General features: G+C 39.0%; 1 protein-coding gene across 1 annotated transcript in view; it reads left to right on the forward strand.

Moving 5' to 3' along the window:
• Nucleotides 1-25624, forward strand: part of FRMPD4 (FERM and PDZ domain containing 4) — a 121623-nt gene that overhangs the window by 40400 nt on the left and 55599 nt on the right. The window contains 2 exon segments of the mRNA XM_054383200.1: nt 11600-11760; nt 13846-13948. Coding sequence (XP_054239175.1) covers nt 11600-11760; nt 13846-13948 — 264 coding nt within the window.

Here is a 25624-nt window from a genome sequence, read left to right on the forward strand (position 1 = left end):
AATACTGTGTCCAGTTTTAGGCTCTCCCGTTCAAGAGAGACTGGAACCTGCTGGAGAGAATCCAACAAGGATGATTGCAGGATTTGAACATTTGTCCTTTGGAGAAAGACTAAGAGACTTTAGGGCTGTTTAATAGTGAGAAGAGAAGGCTGAGAGGCGATCTTATCAATGTCTGTAAGTATCTGAGGGGTGGGTGATAGACTATTTTCAGTGGTGCCCTTTGATAGGAGAAGGAACAATGGGTACAAGCTAGAACACAAGAGGTTCCACCTCAACACAAGGAGACACTTCTTTACAGCGAGGGTGATGGAGCACTGGAACAGGCTGCCCAGAGAGGTTATGGAGTCTCTTCTCTGGAGGCTTTCAAAGCCTGCCTGACTGCATTCCTGTGTGTCCTGCCCTAGGTGATCTTGCTTTGGCAGGAAGGTTAGACTCAAATCATCTCTGGAGGTCCCTTCCAACATTCTGTGATTCTATGATACTAAGTTGTATCAATTATCACATATATATTTGGTATATTAGTAATATTACTAAAGTTGAGGTAGACATTGGCTGATTGTTAACTGGATCAACAATTCTGTATGTTTTGCATGGAGGATTCTGTGATGAGTGTTTGTTATTCTGGTGTACTGACTCAGCCACTGCCTGGGAGAAAGCACCCCAGCTTCATCTGGGTATATAGCCTTCTCCTTTTTGGGTCCCTAACATAGCATTTTCTTTCGCTTTCTTACACAACAAAATCAGAATATTTTACTAAAATGTATGACCATTCCATGGTGTCTGAACTCCTATTCTGACACATTTAGTGTGCCTGCCTTATTAAGAGTTTCCACTCTCTGTTTACAGTTGAATTGGGACTTAGTGAGATAAACAGGGAGATTTGATGTGCTGATCAGCCTGGCTGCAGCTTCTATCATTATTTCCTTTTTGTTTTTTAATCTTTTTTTCTCAAGGTTCCTGTAAAGAACACTTGTGTTTGACCTTTTTATTTACCTGTAAGTAGAGGGTTTGTATCTGAATAGGCTTCTCTAGAGCAGCTGTCAGCCCAGTTTAACCCCAATGGGTCTGTTTCAAATGTCAACTATTGCTTTTTAGCTCCTTTACCTCTTGAGGAAGCTTTTTGGCAGTTTTGAATGCAAGGAGAGATTTTTTTTCTTTTCTTTTTTTTTTCCACATCAATACCATGCATGCTGTCTTTAATAATATTTATATAAATACTGTCAAACATAACAGATTAGTAGCTGGGCACTTTTTTTTTCATACATAGATAAATAGAAGTTACCCACAGGGCTTAGCAAAAGCTTCTTGGGTTTAATGAAGTAGAAATACCATCAGCAGCACCCCTGTTTCTAGGATATGTAAAATACCTTGTGGCTACTAGAAGTGCTCTCACTTAGAAAGATTAGCAACTTACTTTGAAATGCAAAAGTAGGCCTAGAAAAATCATTGAGCCATGTTGTGCTGAATTTGAGCAAATAATCTATTGGGGTGGGAGTATGTGTGTGTGGGGAGATCAAATGTATCTGATTTTTTCTATATCCCAAATTTAATTTTTGTGTGACAGCTCTACCTGGCAGCATCAATCTCCTGTTAGTGCAATCTGCCATTCTGGATTATTTCAATTAAGTTCTCTTCCTTGTTTGCATTTGCTGAGGAGTTGTAATGGCACACACCCAACTCAACAATTCAAGAGAATTAATCTTCTCTGTGTGTATATTATTAAAAGAAAGTGGAAAGAAATAGATAGTTTCTCTTTTTCCTCTATCCTGGAGTCCTTCTCCAGAGTCATTACACAATTGGAAGACTTGCTTTGAAGACTGAGTGTGAAGACTTAGTTACAGAATATGAAGGCTTGGTTTGGGAGCTTTTATGAGTGATTATTAAAATCTTTAAAATTCATTCTATGCACCTTGGTTTCTTGTAGATCTCTTTCATTTTACATAAACTGACTTCTGTCTGGTAGCCAGAAGATGAAAAGCTTTTTCTCATACTCATTGCTTCGGTGCAAAAGTTGGACTTCTTTATAGAAACACAGCAACTTCCTAAGCTTCCCTGTGCTCTGGCCTCCTGGGAAGAGAATCCTTGTCTGACATTGGAAACTGGAGGCAGTTTTTTGTACTGATAGAAGGATTACTTTTCCACATGCCCCTGAATTCATAGAAACTCGTGTTTCTAACTGGATTGTTGTGCTACCCTTTGCTGAAGTCTACTTTCCAACCTGCTTCCAAGTGCAGAAAACTGAGATACTATCTGATATAGTCATTCATATCCCATAACCTTTACGTATGTGATTGTGGATAAACGAAGCAGCTGCAGTGCCGAGTATCCACTTTGTATCTGCTAACCCCTATGTTGCTGCTCTACTGATTGCTGCTTCCAGCTGTTTAGTTTCCACCTGAGAAAGGCTACTTTTTGCTGAAGGGCCAATAGATGAAATGCTGGGTTGATGTGTTACCACTGGGACTGGCTTTGGTTCAGAACCCCTCCAGCATAAACTGTGAAAAGTAAGTAAATAAGTGGATAATTCAGAGTCCTTTCTGTGACATGACCATCCATTCAATTGCTGAAGGAATGAGTAAGACTTGAGTTCAAAAGAGAAAAGGATTTTACTTCTGTTGTAAATTGTTATCTCTGTATGCTCATAACTGTACTGAATTGCCAGGCGTCAGACAGGTATAGAGATGCTGAAGCACAGGCTTTAGTATTTCAGCTCTTCAGGCCAAGCCCAGCTGTACCAGGGAGGTACAGTGGGCACATTAAACCTGGATTCTATCTTCTTACGATGTTATTGAGGTACTCACACTTAGCATTTACAGAGACTGGCATGTACATGTTGGAACAAGCCTCCAGCATTGCACCAGACCAGATTTTTTTAGTCAGGAGCTTTCCTGATGTAATCAACACCTTAAAAGCTATTTCCATGGTGTTTCCCCACACCCTTTCTTTTTTTTAAACATTTCAGCTGGACAAATTGTTCATGTTGAGTTGGAAATGGCAGTTGCTTTTCCTCACTGGATGAGAAATGCTGGTGACCCTCAGCGTACGTCTGTGCTGTTTGCTGCAGAACTCAGCTAGTCAAGGGCTGACACATTGTGGTTGATGGTGTTACCGTAAAACTTCTCAAAAGCACGATGAATAGGAATTGTGCATTCTGTTTTCCAGAGGAAACTTTTGGCCCAAATTAATTTATTGTGTATTTTCAGTTCAGTAAATCTTCTTTTTTGTCCTTTTTATGTCTTTAGTTGCAACAGTGTTTATTTGTGCTTGCATAGAAAGCAACATTCCAGCTCACCTTTAGAGGCCTCCACAGTTTACCATCCTAAATGGTGTTGCTAAGATCACATAAAGAAAAATGCTGGTTTGGGGAAAAAAAAAAAAACATGTACTTGGGATCCTACCCCAATAAGTGTGGGAAATTCCTGCTTTGGCTGAGAACCAGTAAGTCTGATTTCAAACAAAAACAGCTCACATGATTTCCTTCTTGAAGGACCTGAGCCAGGCTGGTAGCCAAACACCCTGCTTCCCTAAACCAGCTGATGTTAGTTCCAGCCTTTTCTGATGCCTTGCTCCTTCTGATGATGAGGTTTGCCAATGCTCACACAGCTCCAGCACAGGGCTTGCCTGGAATTGCTTGTGTGAGCCAGTTGGCTCTTCAGCCATGGTCTAGTAATATGAATAATTTGTGAGCTTCCTTTGGCCATGAAAACATGCTCAAACCAACAGAGTGGGGCACCGAATCTCCTTCCACTTAGAGGCTTCCAAACTGGGAACATCTCTGCTGAAGCCAACATCACCCTGGTGGGAAAATGTTGACAGGAAAAAATGCTAAATGAAGAAATGTCATTCAGTGACATGTTAAGGGGGGGCTGTCACCATACATTTTGCCATATGTGCAAAGGTGCAATTTGCCCATGCTCATCCGTGGTGTACTGATATTGAATGTGCATTTCATGCACTAGGGAAGGCAGAGGATGACATATTCTGCTTACAGGAGAGGCAATTCCAGCATTCAGGTGTCCAGTGTTGCTTGGATTCTCCCTTGATTTTTTTTTTTTTCTAACATAGTCAAGTGCTGAAAAACACTTTTTTCTTTTTTTTTTTGCATTCTTGCCTTTTTGTTGTTGTTTTGTAACTCATCTTATGATATTCATAACTCCTCTTTGCAAGATCCCTTTGTTTCTTTCTTTCCTATCCATTGTAGCCCTTTCTTTGCCATGGCCAGTTTTCACAGGTATGTTTCTATATACTTTGTACTGTCTGGCTGGTGCCTAAATAGCCCCATACAGCAGGCAGGAAACTTGATGTTCATAGTGAACAGAGCTCCAGAAATGCTTACAGCCATCTTGAGAGAAGGAAAATAAAAAGGAACCTTTCTGGCAATCTGTGATAGAAAACTCAAACAAACTGCTAGTCTGCAGCTGGGGCTTGAGGCTTATTCCTATGTTTTTGTGGGACTGAAGTACAGAAACATGTTTTCTTCCCAATGTGTAGCATTCATATTGCATGCAGATTGCAGAAGCATTCACATGTTACACAATTAATATTCTCAAGATGAAGAGTGCTAATTGTCATCGTAAAATATACTTCTGATGTATTTCTCCCAGTGCCTGCCTCAAGGTTGCCTGAATCTTTATTCCTCTAAATTCATATTCATGTCAGTTTTATTCACAGCAATTTTGCTTCACTTTTTCTTGCTTTAGATTACACATCATGCCCAGCAGTGGAGGAAGAGTAGATTTTGAAATTTTTTACGTGTCAGATTTCCCTGTATCCAATTTTATCAAAAAACTGTCACCAACTCCTTCTGAAACCAGCAAACCTTTTTCTTTCTAATTACATTTTTTACCATATGTTCATCCAGATGGCATATGCCAAACATTTTCTAGGGTGCTAGAAAATGGCCTGACTTCAGAGGATTTAACTGCTGAAGAAGCTTATGGAAAAAAAATAGAATTGATACTGGGCAGAAAAAGTCTTAGAAAGAAAGGGGGAAAAAATCTGATAAATCTTCCCAGTTATATTTTGTGCCTGTAGTATTTAATTCCCAATATATGCACCTGCATTAGAACAGTGAAAATGTGGGGAATATTTTATTGAAGCATTAAAAGTTGGCTCCTTTTTGAATAGCTGAAAATAAAACTTTCGTCTGTGGAGTATGTCTAAAAAGAACTATGGAGCTGTGAACTACTCTCTGGTTTGCTGCAAAGTGGAGCAAAAAAGAGTTTGTCAAGCGCTCAGATTCTCTGTATGAGCAGCAATTTTACTTGGCAATGTATTAACTATTTGGGCACTTTTTTTCTGAAATACTATTTCTAAGTATAAGACAGGTACAGCTGATGCATGATGTTGACACGTGTCCTAGTTCTTAATCATTCTTTTGGGTTTTCTTGCAAAAAATTGATGAGATATAGTGAGAGTGCCAGAAACTTGAGAAAAGAAGAAAGGACTAAGGAATCATAGAATGGATTGAGTTGGAAGGGACCTTAAAAATTACCTGGTCCTTACCCTCTTGCCATCAACAGGGACACTTCTACTAGACCAGAAGGCTCGAAGCCACATCCAACCTTGAACACCTCCAAGGAGGGAGCATCCCTAACCTCTCTTGGTAACCTCTTGCAGTGTCTAACCATCCTCACAGTGAAGAATTTCTTCCTTACATCTAACCTAAATCTACCCTCTTTAAGTTTAAAGCCATTAACCCTTGTCTTATCACTACATGCCCTTGTAAAAAGTTCCTCTCCAGCTTTCTTGTAGGCCCCCTTTAGATGCTGAAAGGCTGCTATAAGATCTCCCTAGAGCCTTTTCTCTTGGGATTCTCTGAAGAATCCCAAGTCTCTCAGCCTGTCTTCATAGTGGAGGTGTTCCAGCCCTCCAATCACTTTGTGGCCCTCCTCTAGACTTGCTCCAACAGGTCCAGGTCTTTCTTATGTTGGGAGCCTTAGAACTGAATGCAGTACTCCATGTGGGGTCTCATGGGAGTAGACAGGGAGAATAACCTGACTCAACCTGCTAGCCATGCTTCTTTTGATGCAGCCTAGGATACAGTTGGCCTTCTGGGATATGAACACACATTGCTGTTTCATGTTGCAATTTTCATCAACCAACACTCCCAACAGTCCTTCTCCACAAGGCTGCTCTCAACCCACTTATTGTCCAGTATGTATTTATGCTTGGAATTGCCCTGACCCATGTGCAGGAAAAATATTATTTTTCATATTTACCTACTAGTTAAGATAAATGCAGGTCAATTTTTCATCTTCTGGACAGTTTTTGTATTTGTTCTCATGTGTGATGATTTCCTTTTTACTGTCATCATTGTTTTGATTTTTTTTTTCCAGATTACCAAGGGGAATACCCTCATGTTATTACCAGTTTCTAATCTTGAGTCTCAAGTCATTTTACTTACAGCTTATTCCTGAAGATAGATGATTTAGTGAGAATCAGATCTACTTTCTTTTGTTGCTGCACTAGCTTCTACAGCTTCCAGTTGCAAAGGAAATTTTGAGTGCACAATCCAAGGCTATTACTAGAGCATAAACCAAGATGTAGTTTTGATACAAGATGACTAGGGTCTGGTGGTCTCATGAATGCAGGGGGACAGTTGTAAATGAAGGCATGTTCAGTGTGCTTAAATAGCATAGGTCTTTTTGAAAATAGTAACTGCAGTCAACAACGCAGATCTTCAACCTTCTCCAAGGTAATGAGACAGGCTTTTGACAGCGCTCAACAATTTGAAGTGGTTTTGTTATTTCTGAGTTGAACCTTTCATAAGGAGTCCCTATCTCCATCTTCTTCACCCACTTCCATTCATGAGTGGTTTGACATTTCCACAAACTCTTCTGTGCCATTGACCGGGATTACACCTGCTGTGTCTCAAGTCAAAACAGTCTATTTTGTAGTTAAATCAATCTGTATAGCAGAGAAATTGTAACTATTTAAAAGCTAAAGATTAAAACCCTCAAGACTGAGAATTGGTGTAAACTTTGAAGTAATTGAAACTGTGATGAGGAAATATGACATGAAACACGAGAATGCATCCTGTCTCCATACTGTTATGATGCAACAGGCATTTGATTATGATTAAGATGTTTTAGCATTTGTGGGCATGCAGCTGTATTAAAGCCACCTTGAGGTATCACATTTCCTGCTGGGTTTTTTTTTTCCCTAGATGTCATTGCAGAATGGAGCTAAAGTTGTTTGAGTGCCTTTTCATGTATTTATAAAATAATGTGTATCATAACCAGTCACTGGATTCATGCTGTAGTTTTCAGTTCTTAGAAGAGTTAGACTCCCAAGCATTTTCCTTGTGGAAATGCAAACTCCTGCATAACAAATTTCAGCCTGCTGAGAACAGGCTTTCTTAGCTGCAGTAGGAAAACTTCTCAGAATTAGCCTGATAATCCCTAACTGTTGGTGAATGACATGTCAAAATCCAATGGCTGAAAAAGTATTGTGCTTGAATGCTTTGGTTTTAATTGAAATATGCATTACTAAATCAAACTGTAATTTCAATTACACACTTGGTTTAGGTATTCCATGGGTTTTTCACCATATCATTTTAATGAGGAATGCTAAGAAGGTTTTCATAGAAAGAATTACAAAGTTAATGATTATGAAGCTAATGATATGAAGACTCAAAGTGCCAGCCATAAACCATGTCTCCGACTTTCCTGAGCGTGAGTTCAGGTGTGCACTTGTTACGTGGGACTCCCCATCATGTCCTAGGCAGCTGATTTGTGTTTGCAAGTACTGACTGCCTGCCTTGTCACAACTGATCAATGTTCCTTAAGGTTTTTTTTCTTTCCTGATTTTCTTCCTTCTTCACTGACTGTGGGCCTCTTTGTGCATGAGTGCACACACAAATTTAATGCCACCCTGCAGTGCCTCCATTCTGCTCTGTATGTCAGTGCATGCACGCTTAGATGCCTTCTCTCTCGTTTCCCCTGCGACCCTCTCTTTTGAGTAAAGTAGTTGCAGTGGAGAGCTTTAGAGTGTAAGTACTTGGAATTGCACTTCTGCTACGATTTTCCATAGCTAGTCATTTATCTTTTGGAAGAAGTTGGTATATAAAATCTCAGTTCAAGACATTCTCTAAGAGTTGCTCTCCTTAATAATGGCAGCTGTCTCCCACTGCTCGCAATGAGAGTACATCAGAGAAGATTGCCTTTTGCAGAGCAGAGACTCATCTCAGTCACTGAAAATGGCAGGAAATATTATCACTTTTGGAAAAAGTGGTCCAAGGCTGGCTTGCATTTGTGTATGTTGAAAGAACAGTTCATACTTAAAATCCTAGCCTTTTTCCTTTTCTTCCATTTTTCCTTTAGAAAAGTGAACTTTAGGTATTATCTAGGCATAATACTATCTAAACAAATTTTTTACTGTTTGAAGCAAATGGAAAGTTTCCAGTGTTGGAATTATTCTTAGAAGGTGTTTCATTCTTCAGTGTGGCTGTTTTGAGTCCAGGTTGATTAAACTCGGGTTCAGAACACTTAGCATATTTATTCTTCAGGAGTCAGTATTTTACATAGCTGAGATGAAGATCAAATACCTCTAATTAATGCAAAATTCAAATTAGTCTTGAACTGTGGTACTACAACTGCTGTCTTAATAATGAACTAGCCACAAGAGGAAGTGGGTTTGTCAACATAGCATCACACAAAGCTTTGAGTATTCATCTAATCTTTTCAGGGATCACTTTTATCTATCTTGCTGCTTTCTTCAAATACACTTCCAAGGTACTGAACAATGCAATAATATCTGATGCAGCAATCTGCAGAAGCAGAGTCTTTTTAGTTGAAGTATTTGAGGGTGAGTAACCTTAAAAGTCACTGAAACCTACTGTGCCAACCAGAACGCTGATGGACTGTTTCTCACTGATCCTCTTGCTTAGGCTTTGAATAGCTGATGCTGTGCTGCTGCAGATTCTCAGTACAAGCCAATGCAATGGCTGGAGCCAGGCACCCAAGTGACAGCTGCTCTTTTGAGTGTATCTCTGTGTGTTTGAAGACAGAGGATGTACAATGGCAGAAAAAGACTTCTCAAAGGCTCAAGCGGTACTTTCAAGTTACTTGTAAATGCAGCTATTCCTCTTTGGAGACAGTGGCAGCTTGTAATATCCCAAATGCAAAAATGGAAACAACTATTAGGAAGAAATTATTAAATAGCACATTTAAATTTTGTGAGGCTTGGTAAGGCTGTTTGTTACCTAAAAGAGGTGACAAATACAGAATTTCATGTTCTGTACCAAAGCAAAATTTAAAAGTTCAAACTCTCCAGTCTGTCCATTTCTCACTGAATGGCAGCGCAGCCTTCTGATGTGTCAGCCTCTCCTCACGGTTTGTATCATCATCAGACTTGCTGAGGATGTACTCCAGTCCTTTATCCAGGTCATTGATGAAGACGTTAACAAGACTGGATCCAGTACTGACCCCTGAGGAGCACCACTAGCTACAGGCCTCCAACTGAATTTTGCACCACTGATCACAACTCTCTGAGCTCTGTCAATCAGCCAGTTAGTTCTCAGTCCAGCTCACTGTCGACTCATCTAACTCACAATTCATAGGCTCTGAATTCTCTGCATAAACCTCTCTGAATTTCCTAACAGTTAATTTGAATACAAATAATGATAAATTATCTAAAATTATGTTACAGAGAGTGGAGGTACAGGAGGAGGAGGAGAATGCAGCATCAGATGTGAATATTCAGTGAAAGAAAATATGTTTTCTTTGCTGACTTCACCTTATGCAATACTAGGAGAGCACAGATAATTCTCTTTCCTATTTTTATAGCTTCTGCTACCTCTGATCATATGCATAAAAAGGTAGTGTGTTATTCTTAGGCAGACTGACTCTAGTGTTGAGGATAGAGAGTGTCTTTGAAGAAAAGCCCTAGAAAAATTCAGTCCTAGGAATAAGCTCCCACTGAGAGTTTACTGAGATTTTTCTGCCCTTCTGTGTATCAGTAATAGAAACAGACCATAGAGAGAATGAAAATCAATGTCGTGCTCAAGGTGTATGTGTTGGAGAAAGATTAGAGAAGTTTCTGCATGTTATTAATGCTGAAGACAGATGTAGAAATGATGCATTTCTCTCTATGACCCAAATGTCTGGAGTTCATGGAATTGTGTTTGAAGGTGGAAAAGGGGCAGAATGTGAGAGCAGCAGTTCTGGTCAGATGGGATGTACCATAACTCATGACATTTTATATGTAAGATTACCAAGGATAGAGGAAAGTTACTCGATATTCATATTGTTATTTATAAGGAGACCCAACTTTAAAACTGGTAATACTGCCTAGGATATCTGCCTCTGATGTCATTTGTGACATTCTTAGGTTGGGCACCAGGCCATCATTTCAGCACAGGAGCCTGTGCCCTCTTTGCAGATGGGACTGGGACTTGGCTCTGTTTGTCTACTCCATTTATGCACCAAGAGCTGGACTTAGTTCAGCATCTGCAGATTTACAGTCTCTTAAAGATACAGAATTAACTCTTGGCCAGGCAGTTTGGAGCAGATCCTATCTGAGCTCTGCCAAGACTGCAATAACTTGATGCCATGAGCTATAGACTTTCTTCATGCTATGCTGACCAGTGCTTCTTGTCTGCAGTGGTAACTAGGTTTCCAAAATCACATGAGTTCAATTAACAGAATTTGGAAGAGTATGACACTAGAGTGAGTTGTCTGTTTGTCCGTCTAACGAGCACTGGGAATTGGTAGCTGTGCTTCAGCAGGGATCTCCAGGCGTTAGGTGGGAAACACAATGTTCCTGTTCAGTCTACATACAGCATCAGTCACATTTCAGTGTTAATTTAATGTTAATTTCAAAGTCTTTATTCTTTTAAACCATGATCTCTATCATAGATCAGTGATATTGGATAGAATTCATACTTTTTATTTTCTGCTGGAAAAATCAAGATCTTTCCCTGCAACCATGAGATTTTTTTTCTTCTAGGTACAATAAGCTTCATCATAATACTGTAGCTGAAAGTAAAGTATTATTTTAATAATTGCTGATAAATATATTTTCTTTATATTTTTTCTTTGTATTTATCTATAGATCTAGATATATCATTCTCCACACACCCCACACACCTCCCCACACGCCCCCCCCAAACCATTTGAAGTGACTTTGGAGAGTTTACTCAAGTAGTAAACATAGACCTAAATCTAAATGTGTCCTCTCTTCTTCGAAAAGGCTGGCAGACTCTTAATTGTTACATTTTACATTATGAGTAGATCACTCTATTATTTTTCTGTTCCCTAAAATGAAGGATGAAAAATTCAAGCACAGATGTCAAAGGCTTTATTGTTGGGTTATTTTTCTTACATATGTGGGGTATGATTAAATATATGCTGTCAAAAAGAGACCTCTTTATAGTTGATACTATTGATTAGCATCTGAAACCTGCCAGCAACATTGTTACTTTATTTATAAGAAAATCTAATAGGGAAATTATTAAGTTGATGTTTTAGTTTCTACAGTGAAAACATTTCAGGTATTCATCTCATATCGTTACAGAAATTGCTTGGCTCAAGTAGATACCACAAAATCATGTTTTAATGTTTTTTTTTCCTTTTCCATCTTTTATGTTTTTTCACAGTCACATGACACAATCAGCCACATTTGAAGACCCTCGAATAGAGAGCTGCCAAATAACCCCTCCAGCCCCTCGGAAAGTGGAAATGAGGAGGGATCCTGTGCTAGGATTTGGGTTTGTGGCTGGTAGTGAAAAGCCAGTTGTTGTACGCTCAGTAACACCAGGTATGTTTTCTCCAACTGACCCAGAAGTGAACTTGGATTTAATCTACTGAAGCGACATGGAGTTAAAAGTTTGAGTACTGTTAAAATACTCAGGCAAACAAAGTAATCACAAATGTTGGTAAGACTTTAAGCCTTGTATTACCCAGTGGTTTCCCTCCTTGCACTCATTTTTGAATGTTATGTAACTGTGCTAACAAAAAGCCTCCTTTAGGGTATTGCTCTGAGCCATTACTATTGTTTGCCTGAAAAACTTTGACCCACTTCATTCATGGAAAGAAGGTCTTCTCCCTGTTACATTTATATCGGTTTGATGTCACCTTCATTGCCACTGAATCACTTTTCAAGAAGTATGTTGAGTTGCAAGATTAAAATTTACATATTTTTCATCCATTTTATCATCACCTTTTCAAGGACAACAAGATGTTTAACTGTAATACTTGGTTCTAATTATAATATTTGGGTTAAAAACAAGAGGATGTTTTTATTGGTGCTTTTTTAAATGGATACTTCTGTATAACTATGTGGCAGAAAGCCAGGCCAAAATAGATCTCTAAACAACTGGAGTGAAAATTAGTGAGGTTGTGTTATTTTTGAAGTTGTGAGGGACTAACCAGTCTCCTGACTATCAGGCTCCTGCTCTCTATGCTTAAAAGTTCAGTTACATAAAATTGCCTGGGAGCCAAGGGCAGGATTTAACTGCTCTTGTTCAATATGTTCTCTGGAACACCCACAGAGAGCAGAGGAGAGGCAAAATCGACTCTGTGAAGTTCTGATGTCATTTACCCACGTGTGTAGATTGATTATATTTGTATTGCTTTCAGACTAAGTGAGCAATGTAACTAATATTTGAACTAGATCCAAATAGTTCTTTTCTTCCAAGTTAGCAGTAATGTAGTATTATGTTAAAGTTCAGTTTGGAAAAGGTGTTTGTTCTATTCCAAGTGAAAAGGAGGAAGGATGATCTCAGGATGACATTCTGCTGTATGTATTTGCATCCCCTTATGGTGGATATGTAAGTGAAGTAAGGTTTTCAAACCAAAGAGAGGAAAGGAACAGCCTTAGCTCAGTTGTTAAATGAGTTGGGTTTGATACTGACACCTTCTATTTTAAGACTTATCTTCAAATTGGTAATACTATTACATTTTTACGTGTCATCATTGCAAAGTTTAAAGACAGAAGACTACAGAGAATGTATCTTTTCACTAGCAGTTGTGATGTCACACCCTCTTCTATGCATGTAACTGTGCTGGGAAGTAAAGTGTTATGTTCGTTTTACAAAGCATAAACTCAATACATATTTCAGCAGTGTCAGAATCCAAAGCACGCAGACACATATATGTCTGATTATCTGCTCAGAGTAATGCTAAATAACCATTTCCAACTGAAAGCAGCAGTGCTTTTGGATGCACGTAAAAACTTGTGTTCACCTAGTGGTAGGAATCCAGAAGAAAAGAGACTGGGAGGTATAGAAACAGTCTTTTCAGACTGAAGGAAACAGGTTTGTTTTGCCCAGAACAGAAAAGTCAGAGGAGAGACCTGAAAATTACTTACAAATATGTAAGTGATACTTCACAGGAAAGAGGAATTAGATACTCTCCAGTGTTACATTGTACATGTGGTGTAGACACTGGGGGAAAAGACTTCCTGATCTTTACAGTAGTTATACAGGGTGGTTTCTTTACAGGAAAAGGAGTCATTCTCAGGGTAGTCTTAGGAGAATATCAGTCAAACATTGATTAGGGACAAGTAAGATTGGCTGATCACACCTTAGAGGTTGAATTCAGCTACTTTTTACAGGCTCTTTGGCTCCGCAGAAAATCAAGCCATGAATTTTAGGTGGCTAGATGTGTGTTTGGAACTTAACTTGAAGCACTTGAGTAGAAGCTACCAAGCCACTAATTTTGAAGATTTTCCTGGTAAGGGAGTACTGGTAATGTCAAAAACAGTGTTAGTGTTAAACATGCCATTTGATGAAAAAAACATTCATTGTGTGTGAACAGCAGAGTGTGTCTGTGCATTTACCATGATCTGCTAACCTGTTTCTTGCCTTTTTTTTTTTCTTTTTTTTTTTTCATTTATCTCCAGGCGGCCCCTCTGAAGGAAAGCTTATACCAGGGGATCAGATCATAATGATTAATGATGAGCCAGTCAGCACTGCTCCAAGGGAGAGAGTCATCGACCTTGTCAGGTAGTTGATGTCCTGTCACTTAAACTGTGAACCCAGTGGCTTATTGCCTGTGCAATCATTTGATAATACAGTGAGTCTTGCCTTATCATGGCTGAGGAAGGAGAAAATAATGTTAGTCGTAAGGAAGAAGTATTTTAGTACTGGAATGAAGTGTCCTCTTAGATAGGTAGCTGAAAAAGTATGCTATTGGAACAGCTCCAAAATACTTGGATATCAAGAGAGGAGTAGTATTCTCCTGGTAGTTACTTTTGGTGTGAGTTGTTGAAAAGAGGAGCATTTCCTATAACTCTTGCTCTATTGCCTTTTTTTTTCTTTTTAACTTGAAGCTGAGTCAGGTCTGTCTTATGTGAAGAGGAAAGAAAATGTGATAGGGTGATTTTTGAGAGCAGATGGGTGCATGTAAATGGGAATATGTAGGAAAATTCAAAGAGCATTTGGGTAGATTGCAGGTAGATTGGTTCATGTGAACAGAACAGGTAGGACTGTGTAGACAGGAGGCAGAAAACAAGTGACTGTGGAGAGTACAGGAAAGGAGAAATGTCAGTATTTGTAAAGGGGTGTAGAAGGAAAGAAAGACCAAGGACTGATATGCTCAGGATGTAAAAGATGTGATGCGGTTCAAATAATAAGTTTTGCATTTTGAATAACAGGAAATGTTAGTGCATTGCACAGAAAAATGATAGTAATGAAAAATTAAATATAAAAATTATTATTTTAAATTCCAGTAGCCTGGTTTCTGGACACCAGTTTTGTTCCTGTTTTTTCTTTCTCATTGATGTAGACTCTGAGTTTGTGGATCTAGTTGATTCCTGGGTGTTACTCTGGTTTTAACTGTGTAGATGTCTCTCAGAACTGATAACTGTCGCTGTGGTCAGTGTTATCCATGTAATTTTGAAAAGTTACGTTTGCTTCCAGAAACTTGGGCAGGAGGTGCCATGACAGTTGTACTCCTCTTAAAGATCACAATTTGAGCAAATGGGTGCTCATTTCCTGGGGATTCAGCTATGAAGCAAACTTCCAAAGGACTTATGGAAACGGTATAAAGATGCCAGCAACACTGATGCCTTTATCTGTGCTACTTGTGTTTGGACAAAATACAATACATTTTTAGATTTTAAAAAGATGTTAACCTGTAAGTCAATGAGCAGAAGCACAGTAAATTAAGAGGAGACTTTGACCCTCTTGTTTCTTGTGACAGAGACACTCCATGAACTGTAGGAGCTGTACTGTTCATAACAAATTTCTGTCCAATGCTCTGTTATTGACGATCAGCGTAAGCCTCAAAAATGGTCTTAAACTCTTTTTTGATGTCTTTGTTTCTTCTTAAAGCAATCATATTGCAGTCTTCATTCTTTCTCTAATTCTTTGATAGATAAGTAATCAGAACTACCATCTCTATCTCATTTCGCTGCTGCCAGCAATACGTAGTAATAACAAGGAAAGGAGACTGATTAGGCCTGAAACAAACTGACTTCATTGTGTGGCTCATTTTCTGTCTGCCTTCAAATGAGGAACTGAATACGAATTTCACTCTTCCAAATTATGTTGGCTGCATAGGCAGCATTTAAAATTAAGTGTTGTTGCATCCAAGGGGAAGGCTTTAATGACACTTTTTTAACACTGCAATTCTACTTCTGCTCTCAAAAATCTATCTGCTCTTGGGATTTTACAGAGATTCATTCTTTGATGAGACTCAGAGTGAAATGTTGTATATTACAGCATTTGAAATGAAGAGCTTTCTTTCCATGTCAGTGGGGACACTTGGAATTATTAGATGCTGTCACTCTGTAGTCCTGACACCAGAAGTAAGTTTTTACACCAATGAAATAATGATTCCCCTCTGTATAATATAAGGCTTTCATATGAGTTAGCTACATCTGTACCTTTGAAAAGGCTTACTTTCAATTTTCAGTGAGCATGGAAGTAATTTTGAAATATGGTTTTCCAGCTGGTAGCTGGAAGCCGTATGAATATGAGTATGTTTTAGATGCATAGGTTAGGAAACGAGCATAGTCACAAAATCATAGAAGAACTGGGGTGGGATTTCTGGAGGTCATCCAGTCTAACCTCTTGCCCATAGCAAGCTAATGTCAATGTTAGATGTGGCTGCTCACTGCCTATCGAATCAACTATTTAATAACAAAGATGGAGATTTCACAATGACACTGGGCAGATGTTTCAGTTCTTAATCAGTAGCTTTTCAAAGATGATAGAAAGCAGTTTTTACAAGACATAAGCCAACTTCCTTGGAAGCCTTAGAAGCAATCCTGTTTAGGCCTGTGGAATTGTGAATGTTCCCCTAGCCTAAGCAATCCCTAATTCAGCCTTTTTTACTTCAGTTCCCTAAATTCTCCCACTGAACTCAGAGACCAGAGTGTCAGACCTTGCCACTAAAGACCAAAGCCAAGAAAGCATCTAATGCCTTTTCAGTGTCCTTCATTAGATTGCTGACTCCATTTAGGAGCAAGTTCCTATTTCCCTTGACTTTCCTTGCTGCAGAGACCCTTCTTGATACCCTTCACCTCCTGTAACAATTTCAGGGCCAGCTGAGCTTTGCAAACTCAGTCTCTGGCTGGCCAGGTAGGGCTTCTCTGTTTTTCCTGGGTAACCTCTCTCCATTTCTGTCTCCGTTTGGCTTCTGTTTTGCACTTGTTCCCTGTGGAGCCATATTGCTATGCCTGCCTGCTTCCTTGGAGTAGATAGTTCTGGCACTTGGATCAGGCTCTCCATGAAGGTGATGCAGCTCTAGTGGGCTCTGGCCTTTCAGAGCTGCATCCCACAGGATCCTGCCACCAGTACCATGGACAGGCTGAACTCTGCTCTTAAGCTTGGGTTCCTCCTCCTCTTATCCTTCATACACTGTAGCATCTCATGGTCACTGCAGCACATCAATGAAAAATCGATATTCCAAACCTGATTTTTTTTCCGTTATTGTATTATGTCTTGCTGATTAGGTATAACGAGGTATATTTTATATTCATGATGTGTAACCATGGCTATTCTTATTCAGCTTTCTCTTGAAGCTTTTTGTAAAGTCAAGAAACTGTCTTTATAATTGAAAAAAATGTGGGAAACAATAATCTACTTTCAAAATGCAGATATAAAGATCATAACATGGCAAATCGAATTCCCCCAAAGGAGGGGAAAAAAAAAAAAAAGGCAGATTTCATAACCAGATGAGCATCATGCTTTAACAAGCTTAGCAAGATTCAGAACTTACGAGGAAAATATATACAAATGTTGGATACTAAATCACCCTTGAATTTTAAGCAGAGTTTTTAGTGTAATGCAGTATTTAATCATTTTCCAAGAAAACATTGTCAGGATATTTACTTATGAAAATAGTTTTGCTGTTGAAAGAAAAGAAAAGAGAAAAGAGAATTTCTGCTATGGTCAATCTTAAATTTAAAAAAAAAAAATTAAAAATCAGAATGTCCACCAAGAGGGGTATCTGAAAAATGTCCATTTGTTCATTACCTATTTTTTTTCCATTGGGAAAAAAGCATCTCCCTGAGCAGTAAAGTTGCTTTATTTCTAAATTTCCCACAAAGTAAGCCTGAGCAATTTTTTTTCAGATAACTTGTTTTTTGTAATTCAACTCTTTTGCTGTGAGCTCCAAATTCATTGTGTACTTTTTATTCTTGCAGGGATAGAAATAGACTGGCCTTCTAAGAAAGTCCCTTTTGTGTAATAGTTTTACTACAGGAAAATGAAAGAAGATAAAGGGAGTACATAATACAGAAATGTTCACATTGTCTCTTTATTGGATTGTAATATTTTAATTATGTGTGTGCTTTTTAAGCATTCATTACTGAAAATAAGCTTCCTTAATTAGAAAACTGTATTAAAGCCACCTCTGCTGACTCCAGGGGGTACTGAACAAGAACTCAGTGGAAGATTCTGGTTTGTTTTTAAGAATCGAGGGATACTGTTGTGTCCTAAGAGGTGTCTGATCTGGAGATTATCGGAGATACTCATTATAAATATCCCCTGTAGGTCATTCTCATCCATCTATTTCTTTTGGCTCTGCTTTACTGGCAACATTTAAGTATTGTTCAAGTTGTCCTTTGAAAGCCAAGGTTGTAGAAGTATGAATACAGTATAGTTTGAAGACAAAATACATAAAGGACTCATTCTTTCTGGGTGTTGTTCAATGGCTTTTGCACCATATTATGTTCTCTTGAGATATTTTCAAGCACAAACCCAGAAGTCATGTTTATGGCTTCCCTTGACAGAGAGAGGTCACCTTTATGAGCGTCACTTATGGCTGCAGTCTAGTTGTGTTCCATTCAAAACAGAACGTTACTGAAGTTGTTGGAAAAAGAGGAAGGAACAAGCTCCATTTTCTAAATGTATGGTTACATTCAGGCAAGGAGCAAATGAGCAGAATGCTAAAGAAATAAGATGCATTTGAAGTGCAGTCGGTTCAAAATTGTATCAGGAGCTACTTTCCTTGGTTTCCTTTTACTGCTCATGGAGATTTTTGTGACTTAAAGCTTTTCACACGTACTGAACAGTAAGTACTCTGAGGTCATTGGACAATGTAGCAAATTTTTGCATATTTGAAGGTGAGCAACAATGCAGAATTAGCATATTAGTTAAGTGTGTTGATGTAGTGTATCAATTAATTGGTTGTTCAGAGGTGCATGTATTTCATTGTCATTGGTTAATGTTAAATTTGTATTGGTTTCAAGAATCAGTTTAACCAACCAAACCTTCCTTTAAAACACTGAAAGAAATCTATCTAACAAATAATTTACTGGATAACATATTTATAGGTAATCTCTATAACATTAACTACTTGATTATTTTAGATTATATTTATTTTCAGTCATACACATCAGTCTGCAAGGATCCCAACACGTGTAAAATGTCATTTTATTTAGCAAGATACTTTACTGAAATGTTAAGGAACACAGATATGTACTGCATGCCAGATAAAGCAAACTATGAGTAGGGCACAACAGTGGTGTTTTGTTTATATTTCAACTAAAATAGATATCCAGGCAGCTGGAGAGGAGAGACAGACACCTTCACTGAAGGGGGGGAATCTATCCAAGATACTTGTTTTGGAATAAAGTACCCTGTTTCAGAAAGCTTTATATATCCAGGAGCACAGAAAGGAGCACAGAAAATTCTTAGAATAGAAACCTAGTCTGCTAAATTAGGCCAGATTAGTCCATTCCTTGAAACCATAACAGCAGTAAATAAGTATTTGGCGTTCTGTGGAATTCCACTAAGACTTTAATTGCAAAGCAAGAACTGCAAAAGGTGACATTCATTAAGGGCTTTTCTTTTTGTTTGGTTGTATTTTCCGTTTAAGAGAAATGACTCAAGAACACTTCTGAAATAACTCTTGCTTTTGCAATTAATGTCACTGCAAGTTTTCATCAGGAGGATCTGGAGGATTCTTTCAGTTCTGCAGTAGGATTTCTGTCTTAATTTTGGCGTACCTTAAGACTGGAGAGAAAGAACCCTCCAGGATCACAGGCTATGTGTTGCATTTTAAATGCTTCCATGAATTTAATCAATACTAGCTCTTCTCACCATCATTACGGAGTGGATGAGGATTCTGTAGCTGCCATTTGACTCTGTGTGTCAGGGGACTAGTTTGCTTTCTCTGCACCATCATAGCTAAATACGAGTGCAAAAGGGAGCTCAGTGGCAGTGCCTGTCATCATTGTCTTGCAGCAGCTGAAAATACCACTGTTGAAATGTAATTTTTGTCTCTAGGCTTAGATTGTTTCGTATACTGAATCAAGCAATTTTCATAGAATGTTTTGGGATTGAACAGACCTTTAAAGGTCATGTAATCCAACTCCCCTGCACTGCACAAGGATATCTTTAACTAGATCAGGTTGCTCAGAACACAGTCCAACCTGACCTTGATGGTTTCCAGGGATGGGGCATCCACCACCTCTCTTAGCAACCTGTTACAGTATTTCAATTGGGTGGCCTCACTGTAGAAAATCTAGTCTAAATCTACCCTTCTCTAGTTTAAAATCTTTACCCCTTGTCCTATTGCATCAGGCCTTGCTAAAGAGATTGTCCCCATCTTTCTTATAAGGTTGCAATAAGCACCCCACCACCCCCCTGCCCCAGCCTTCTCCAGTCTGAACAACCCCAACACTCTCAGTCTTTCTTCATTGGAGATACTCTCCAGCCCTCTGATCATTTTTGTGGTCCTCCTCTGGACTCACTCCAACATGTTCACATCTTCCTTGTGCTAAGAACTCCAGAGCTGCACACACTACTCCAGGTGAGGTCTTTCCAGAGCAGAGAGGGAGAATCACCTCCTTTGACCTGCTGTCCACTGTTCTTTTGATCTAGCCCATCATGCAATTGGTCTTCTGGGCTGTTAGTACACACTGCTGGCTCGTGTCCAGCATTTCATCTACCACTACCTCCCAAGTCCCTCTCTTCAGGGCTACTCTCAATGCCTTCATCTTCCAGCCTGTATTGGTACCAAGGATTGCTCTGACCCAGTTGTAGGACCTTGTGCTTGGGCTTGTTGAGCCTCATGAGATTCACACAGGTTCACTTCTCAAGCTTATCCATATCCCTCTGGATGACAGTTGGACAATTTAGCTTGCTGTCATCTACAAACTTGCTGATGGTGCACTGCGTCCCACTGCCTACATCACTGATGAAGATATTAAGCAGGACTACTCCCAGTGTAGACACGAGGGACATTTGTCACTGAGTACTGTCTGGACATAAAGTCATTGACCACTATGCTCTGAATGTGACCATCCAACCAATTCCTTATATACTGAACAGTCCACCCATCAAATCTGTGTATCTCCAGTACAGAGAGAAGAATGTTGTGGGGAACTGTGTCAAAAGCTTTTTATTTTGGTGAACTCAAATACATTTTGTTTCAGACCTTGATCTATGAATTGCCAGTGTTCTGTTTTTTAGATACATGATGCTGAACAGAGGGACAAAACATTGGAGCAAATTCTCTGCATTTTATAAGTGACTTCAATGCAGATGAGCTTTCTGCCAGGGCATTTAAATAGCTATGTATAATCAGCTGGCCCAGACACAGAGCTGGGAGTCAGGATATGAGAACTAAGTTCCTGTCTTTCTTGAGGGATGTTGTTAGATGTGTATCTTCTAACTTTTGAGATGTTTCTGTAACATAATACAGGGATAACTTAAGTACTTTAAATCAGCAGCTGCAACCTAACTGCGAGGGCACAGATTTAATATTGCCTGCTTTAATTCTTGGCTGCCATGTAGTGTTGTTTCTGGTGCTTGAGCTAATACACTGATTTCTCTAGATGCAGATTAGTCTGTAATATGGTTTCAGAAACACTTGCCTACCTTTTGAAAGGCCTGTAAGAGTTAAGTTGAAAGCAGTATAGAGATATTTTTTGTCATTGTTAAGCTCAATACCATCTATGAGAATCATTATCTTTTAGATCTGTTGTATCTGTGGAAGCATGCACTCTTATATCCTTGCTCCGTTCTTAGCAGAAAGTTGGCTGATGCTTTAGATAGGCTTGGGCTCAATAATTCAAATGGTTAGAATGATGAGTACTTAATTTATAAGTTTATTTTCATGTTCACCATTGTGGATGCTCCCTGGAGTTAGCAAGTGCAGGCTTCTTTTGAAATTCCAAGGCTTGATGTGTCATCCAGTTTAAGTGTTGTGTCCTCACCTCTCTGTTATTGTCTAGAAAGAGGAATCAGCTCTGATGAATTTCAGGTCAGCTGTTCAGTAATAAGTTGCTTTATGGTAACTGAATACAAGGATATGGACAGAGATGGGGAACAGCTGTGCTCAAAACGTAAGCAGCTGTACAAAATGCCTTCTTCAGACGTGAACCAGCAAATGTTACTCTTACTAGCTTGTTCTGACAAGCAGGCCTGCTGCTTCTCACATGACTAAAAAGCATTGGCTTGTCTGCGTGGAGGATTTACTTTGAAGCCAGATGCACTGATGTGAATGTTTCCAATTAATTGTTTCCATGTAAAGCTATACAAATGAACACCCAGCTTTAAGTTTATTATGAATTCACCCTTCCATATGATGGATTTCCTCTGTATTTCACGCTCTGCAATAGATGTTTATCCTGCTTCGTGCTATCACTGCAAGTCCCATGCATCAAAGGATTACTTCCTAGTGGAATATGTAGCAGGAGGTGTCTAATAATCTCATGTCTTGTATTTGGGGCAAGGAGGCTTGGAGAGGAGGCATCAAACTACAGAAATTTCACTGTTTCTCTTTCCCAACTTCATTAGATATTTCCAAATTAGAAAAGATCCGGTTGGGAAAACCAGCCCTCCACATCATGCTGTGGTACTTAAATATTCTGTGGTTTGTATTGATGCCTTGAGGACATTACTACAGGACAGCTGTGCTTAGACAAGACTGTAATGTGGAGCGGTTTAATCATCAGAAAGCAGAAAACAGGAAGGAAGGCAAGACAGAGACAATTTCAGGAGCTTGCTTGGGAAGCACCAGTCTTGGAGAAACAGTGTGGGGTTACATGAGTGGACTGTTCTGTGCATCTGGGGCTTCCAGCAAGGAGTGACTGTGAAGTATGGAAATCACAGAGATGTCTTCATTATTGCATTCACAGAGCTGACAGAGCAGCTCTGCCTTTCCAGAGTTGTGTCACTGCCCTCACTGGGAAATTTACAAGTCCCTGCCAATCAGATGCTGACTGATTCATGAAGTACCCATCAGTTAATGAAGCTAGTATAATTGAAAATATAGCCTTTTTTGAGAAGATATGATAGTTGTGCAGTATAAGGCATATGGTGTTTTGTCAAAGATTATGTTAAAATGTGGACAGTTATGGCGACATCATTCCCTTTTATCCTGAGACAGTGTTGACATTTGGATCATAGATACTAACTGGTTTTTATCTGCTGCCTAAATAGTTTCAGGGTGACAGAAGAATATTTCTTCAAAAGACTGAAAGGTAGATGGCAGTGTCAAGCCAAAGGCTTATAGTTACTGTGAATTATACATAAATGCTGTAATTTGATAGAAAGACAGCAAAGGTGATGTCAAGAACTGAGAGGCAAACATCATTTTATGGTTTTGCAAGCTGACCCTTGCAGGGTTGTGTCTACCATAGGTGCCTTGTGTCAGGGAAAGGCAGAAAGACGTTAATCTCCTGTTCTTAAGGAATGATGTTTTGGCAGTGGCAGTATTATATGCACCAGTGCTTATAGGAAATGTAAAAGGTAATTTAAACTGCTGAGACAGAAGAGTTGAAAAGACTGTGACCAATTTGCAATGTATAGTTTCTTGAATTTGAAATACCTCTAGTCTTTATCTGTTAGTTCTGTAGAAGCTCCTGACAGTGTCTGTATTTGAATAGATTTGTGCATTTTACAAAAACTTGTCTGTTTTTCAAATTGGAGAAAATAAAGCTAGCATAACTGTTAGTGTGGTGCTACACGTCTTTTTTATAGCACTGTGAGAACTGAAGGTGAAAAAAGCTGAATGGCATTTAGAAAATCTTGAACCATGTAATTTGAAAATATTAATACATAGAGGTCTTAAGCCCTTCTTGATGGGGCTTCTGTGGGCAGCTGGCATATTGAAAGGTGGTGTAATTCCATGTTTGTCATTAAGGGAGCACTGTTTTTCCCTGTTAAAGTGGAAGCAGTGCTACCTGAGGTTAGAGGGGGATAAGGAGAGTAGCTGGAAGAAGGGTAAAAACCCTACTCAGAGCAAAGTGTCATGGAGAGCTCTTGGTAGTTCATGGTCCATTGGTGTAATTGTAATTAACTGTTTAATGGAAAGCTGAATCAGGAATTCCTGAAGATAGCACCAACTTATTCTGGCTTTTTGATGTTCTGATGCTGTATTTTTCATGCTTCCCGACTCTCAGAGTTAGGGTTTGGGACCATAATCCTATTTACTTCCCCGACTACATTTAATCTATGAAATAAAATAAAATGAAGAATGGTGGCTTCTGAAGCACCCATAAGTTGGCTGTCCCTCATAACATTAGGGTCCAGTTACAAAAACTATACCTCTATTTCATGCCCCAGCTCTGACAGCAATGTTGCCTTTCAGTCAGCCAAAGGCATATGAGGATGATAGTGCTTGACACCAGTAACTTGTAGGTTGTCTGCAGAGCTGGAAAAATCACAAAAACAGTAGAATGAAGTACCTGTCTCAATACTAGTTTGATAAAATTAAATCTAAACTTGTTTCGTATTCAGAGATGTGTAGGCTTAATCATGTTGTAAAAAAATTTGATCTGGTTCTTGGTTAAGTTGACTTTACATTTTTAGAACTCCTTTTATGTTGGCGAGGACAAGTTTGCTTTTGGTTTGGGTTTTGTGGGATTTTTTTGAGGCTTTTTCAAAAGTATTGAAAAATAAGATGAAAAGGCTTAAGATTGTCATTAGCAAGTCCTTTCTTTTTCGTGCTTCCCTCCAATAAGAATAATTTTGTGACTCAGAGTCTCTCTTAGCTGTTCATAATATAATGCAATTAGAATAGAAATGTTGTAGGGATTTCTGTCTTGTTTGATGGACTAGAAAAATTAGAACACAAAATTAGATCATATTTTTAATTTAGCAATTGTGCACCCAACAAGGACTCCCAAAATTGCCAAGAGATCCAATATCTACATCTAACTTTATCTGATATGCCCAATCAGAACCCTAGTTAAAAGGGGAGGAGAATGGATTTACATGTTCTAAGATTCTTTTTCATGTGAGGTCTTTTAGTTAAATATTACTGGTGATTGGGATGACTCTGGGTTATAGTGGAAGGTCAAAGCACAAAACCAGTGTGGCATTAAACAAAGAATCTGAAACAAAAACTAGTAGAAAATGAAAATAGCTAAAAATAAAACCACCTTTTAAAAACATTGAATGTTTCAAAAGACAGCTTAATACGTAGGTTTCTGTGGGATTGATCAGGTCTTTCTGGTGTGATTGCAGATGTGATGATTGATCACCTGTAATTTATTGTTGCAGCCACTGTTCAGAAGGCAGCTGCTGGACATGTGCAGAGTGCATGATTCCTTAGCTGACCAATTCCTTAGCACACTATGTAGAGCAAAACAGTAACATTCCATGTGTGCCAAGAATAGCATCGTCACATTGGCACCCTTTGGTTGGAACTTGCTGCAGAAGCCACCTCCTTGACACGCTGGCACCTCTCATTGGAAAAAGATTTTAGCTTATATATGTAGTTGGATTTTACCGGTTAAGGGATCGATAACAAAGAATATATAAACAGCCACTCTGAGCAATAGTTGTCTTAGGTTAGATCTTTGGTTAGGGCTTTGGTTAGGGACTTCTGTTTTTGTTGGTTCACTACTTCTTCTCTCAAGGGCTTCAGTGTGGGGATGCTGCTAGGGATATGCTCAGGACTTCTGTTAGCTGCTTCATCTGTTAAGGACTTCCAGGACTACCTCTGTAAGTGGGACTCTGAGACTCTCTAATGCTAGGGATTCTACAACGCAGCAATAAAGGACTTGTGAGAGGACTTCTGAGTTTCTCTGCTCTCTGCATTTCTGGAATCTTGTTGCTATACAGCAACGGGGTTCATGCCTTCATTTGTCACCCAATGGTGGCCTGAATTGGGTAGAAAAACAATTTATTGCAAGCAGCACATGAAAAATAAGAGAAACATTTTAGCTTCCCCTTTAGCTTTTTTTAGGCTTTTGTCCATTCTCTGACTTTTTGCTT

The sequence above is a fragment of the Indicator indicator genome, chromosome 1, assembly GCF_027791375.1.
Source record: "Indicator indicator isolate 239-I01 chromosome 1, UM_Iind_1.1, whole genome shotgun sequence".
Classification (NCBI taxonomy): domain Eukaryota; kingdom Metazoa; phylum Chordata; class Aves; order Piciformes; family Indicatoridae; genus Indicator; species Indicator indicator.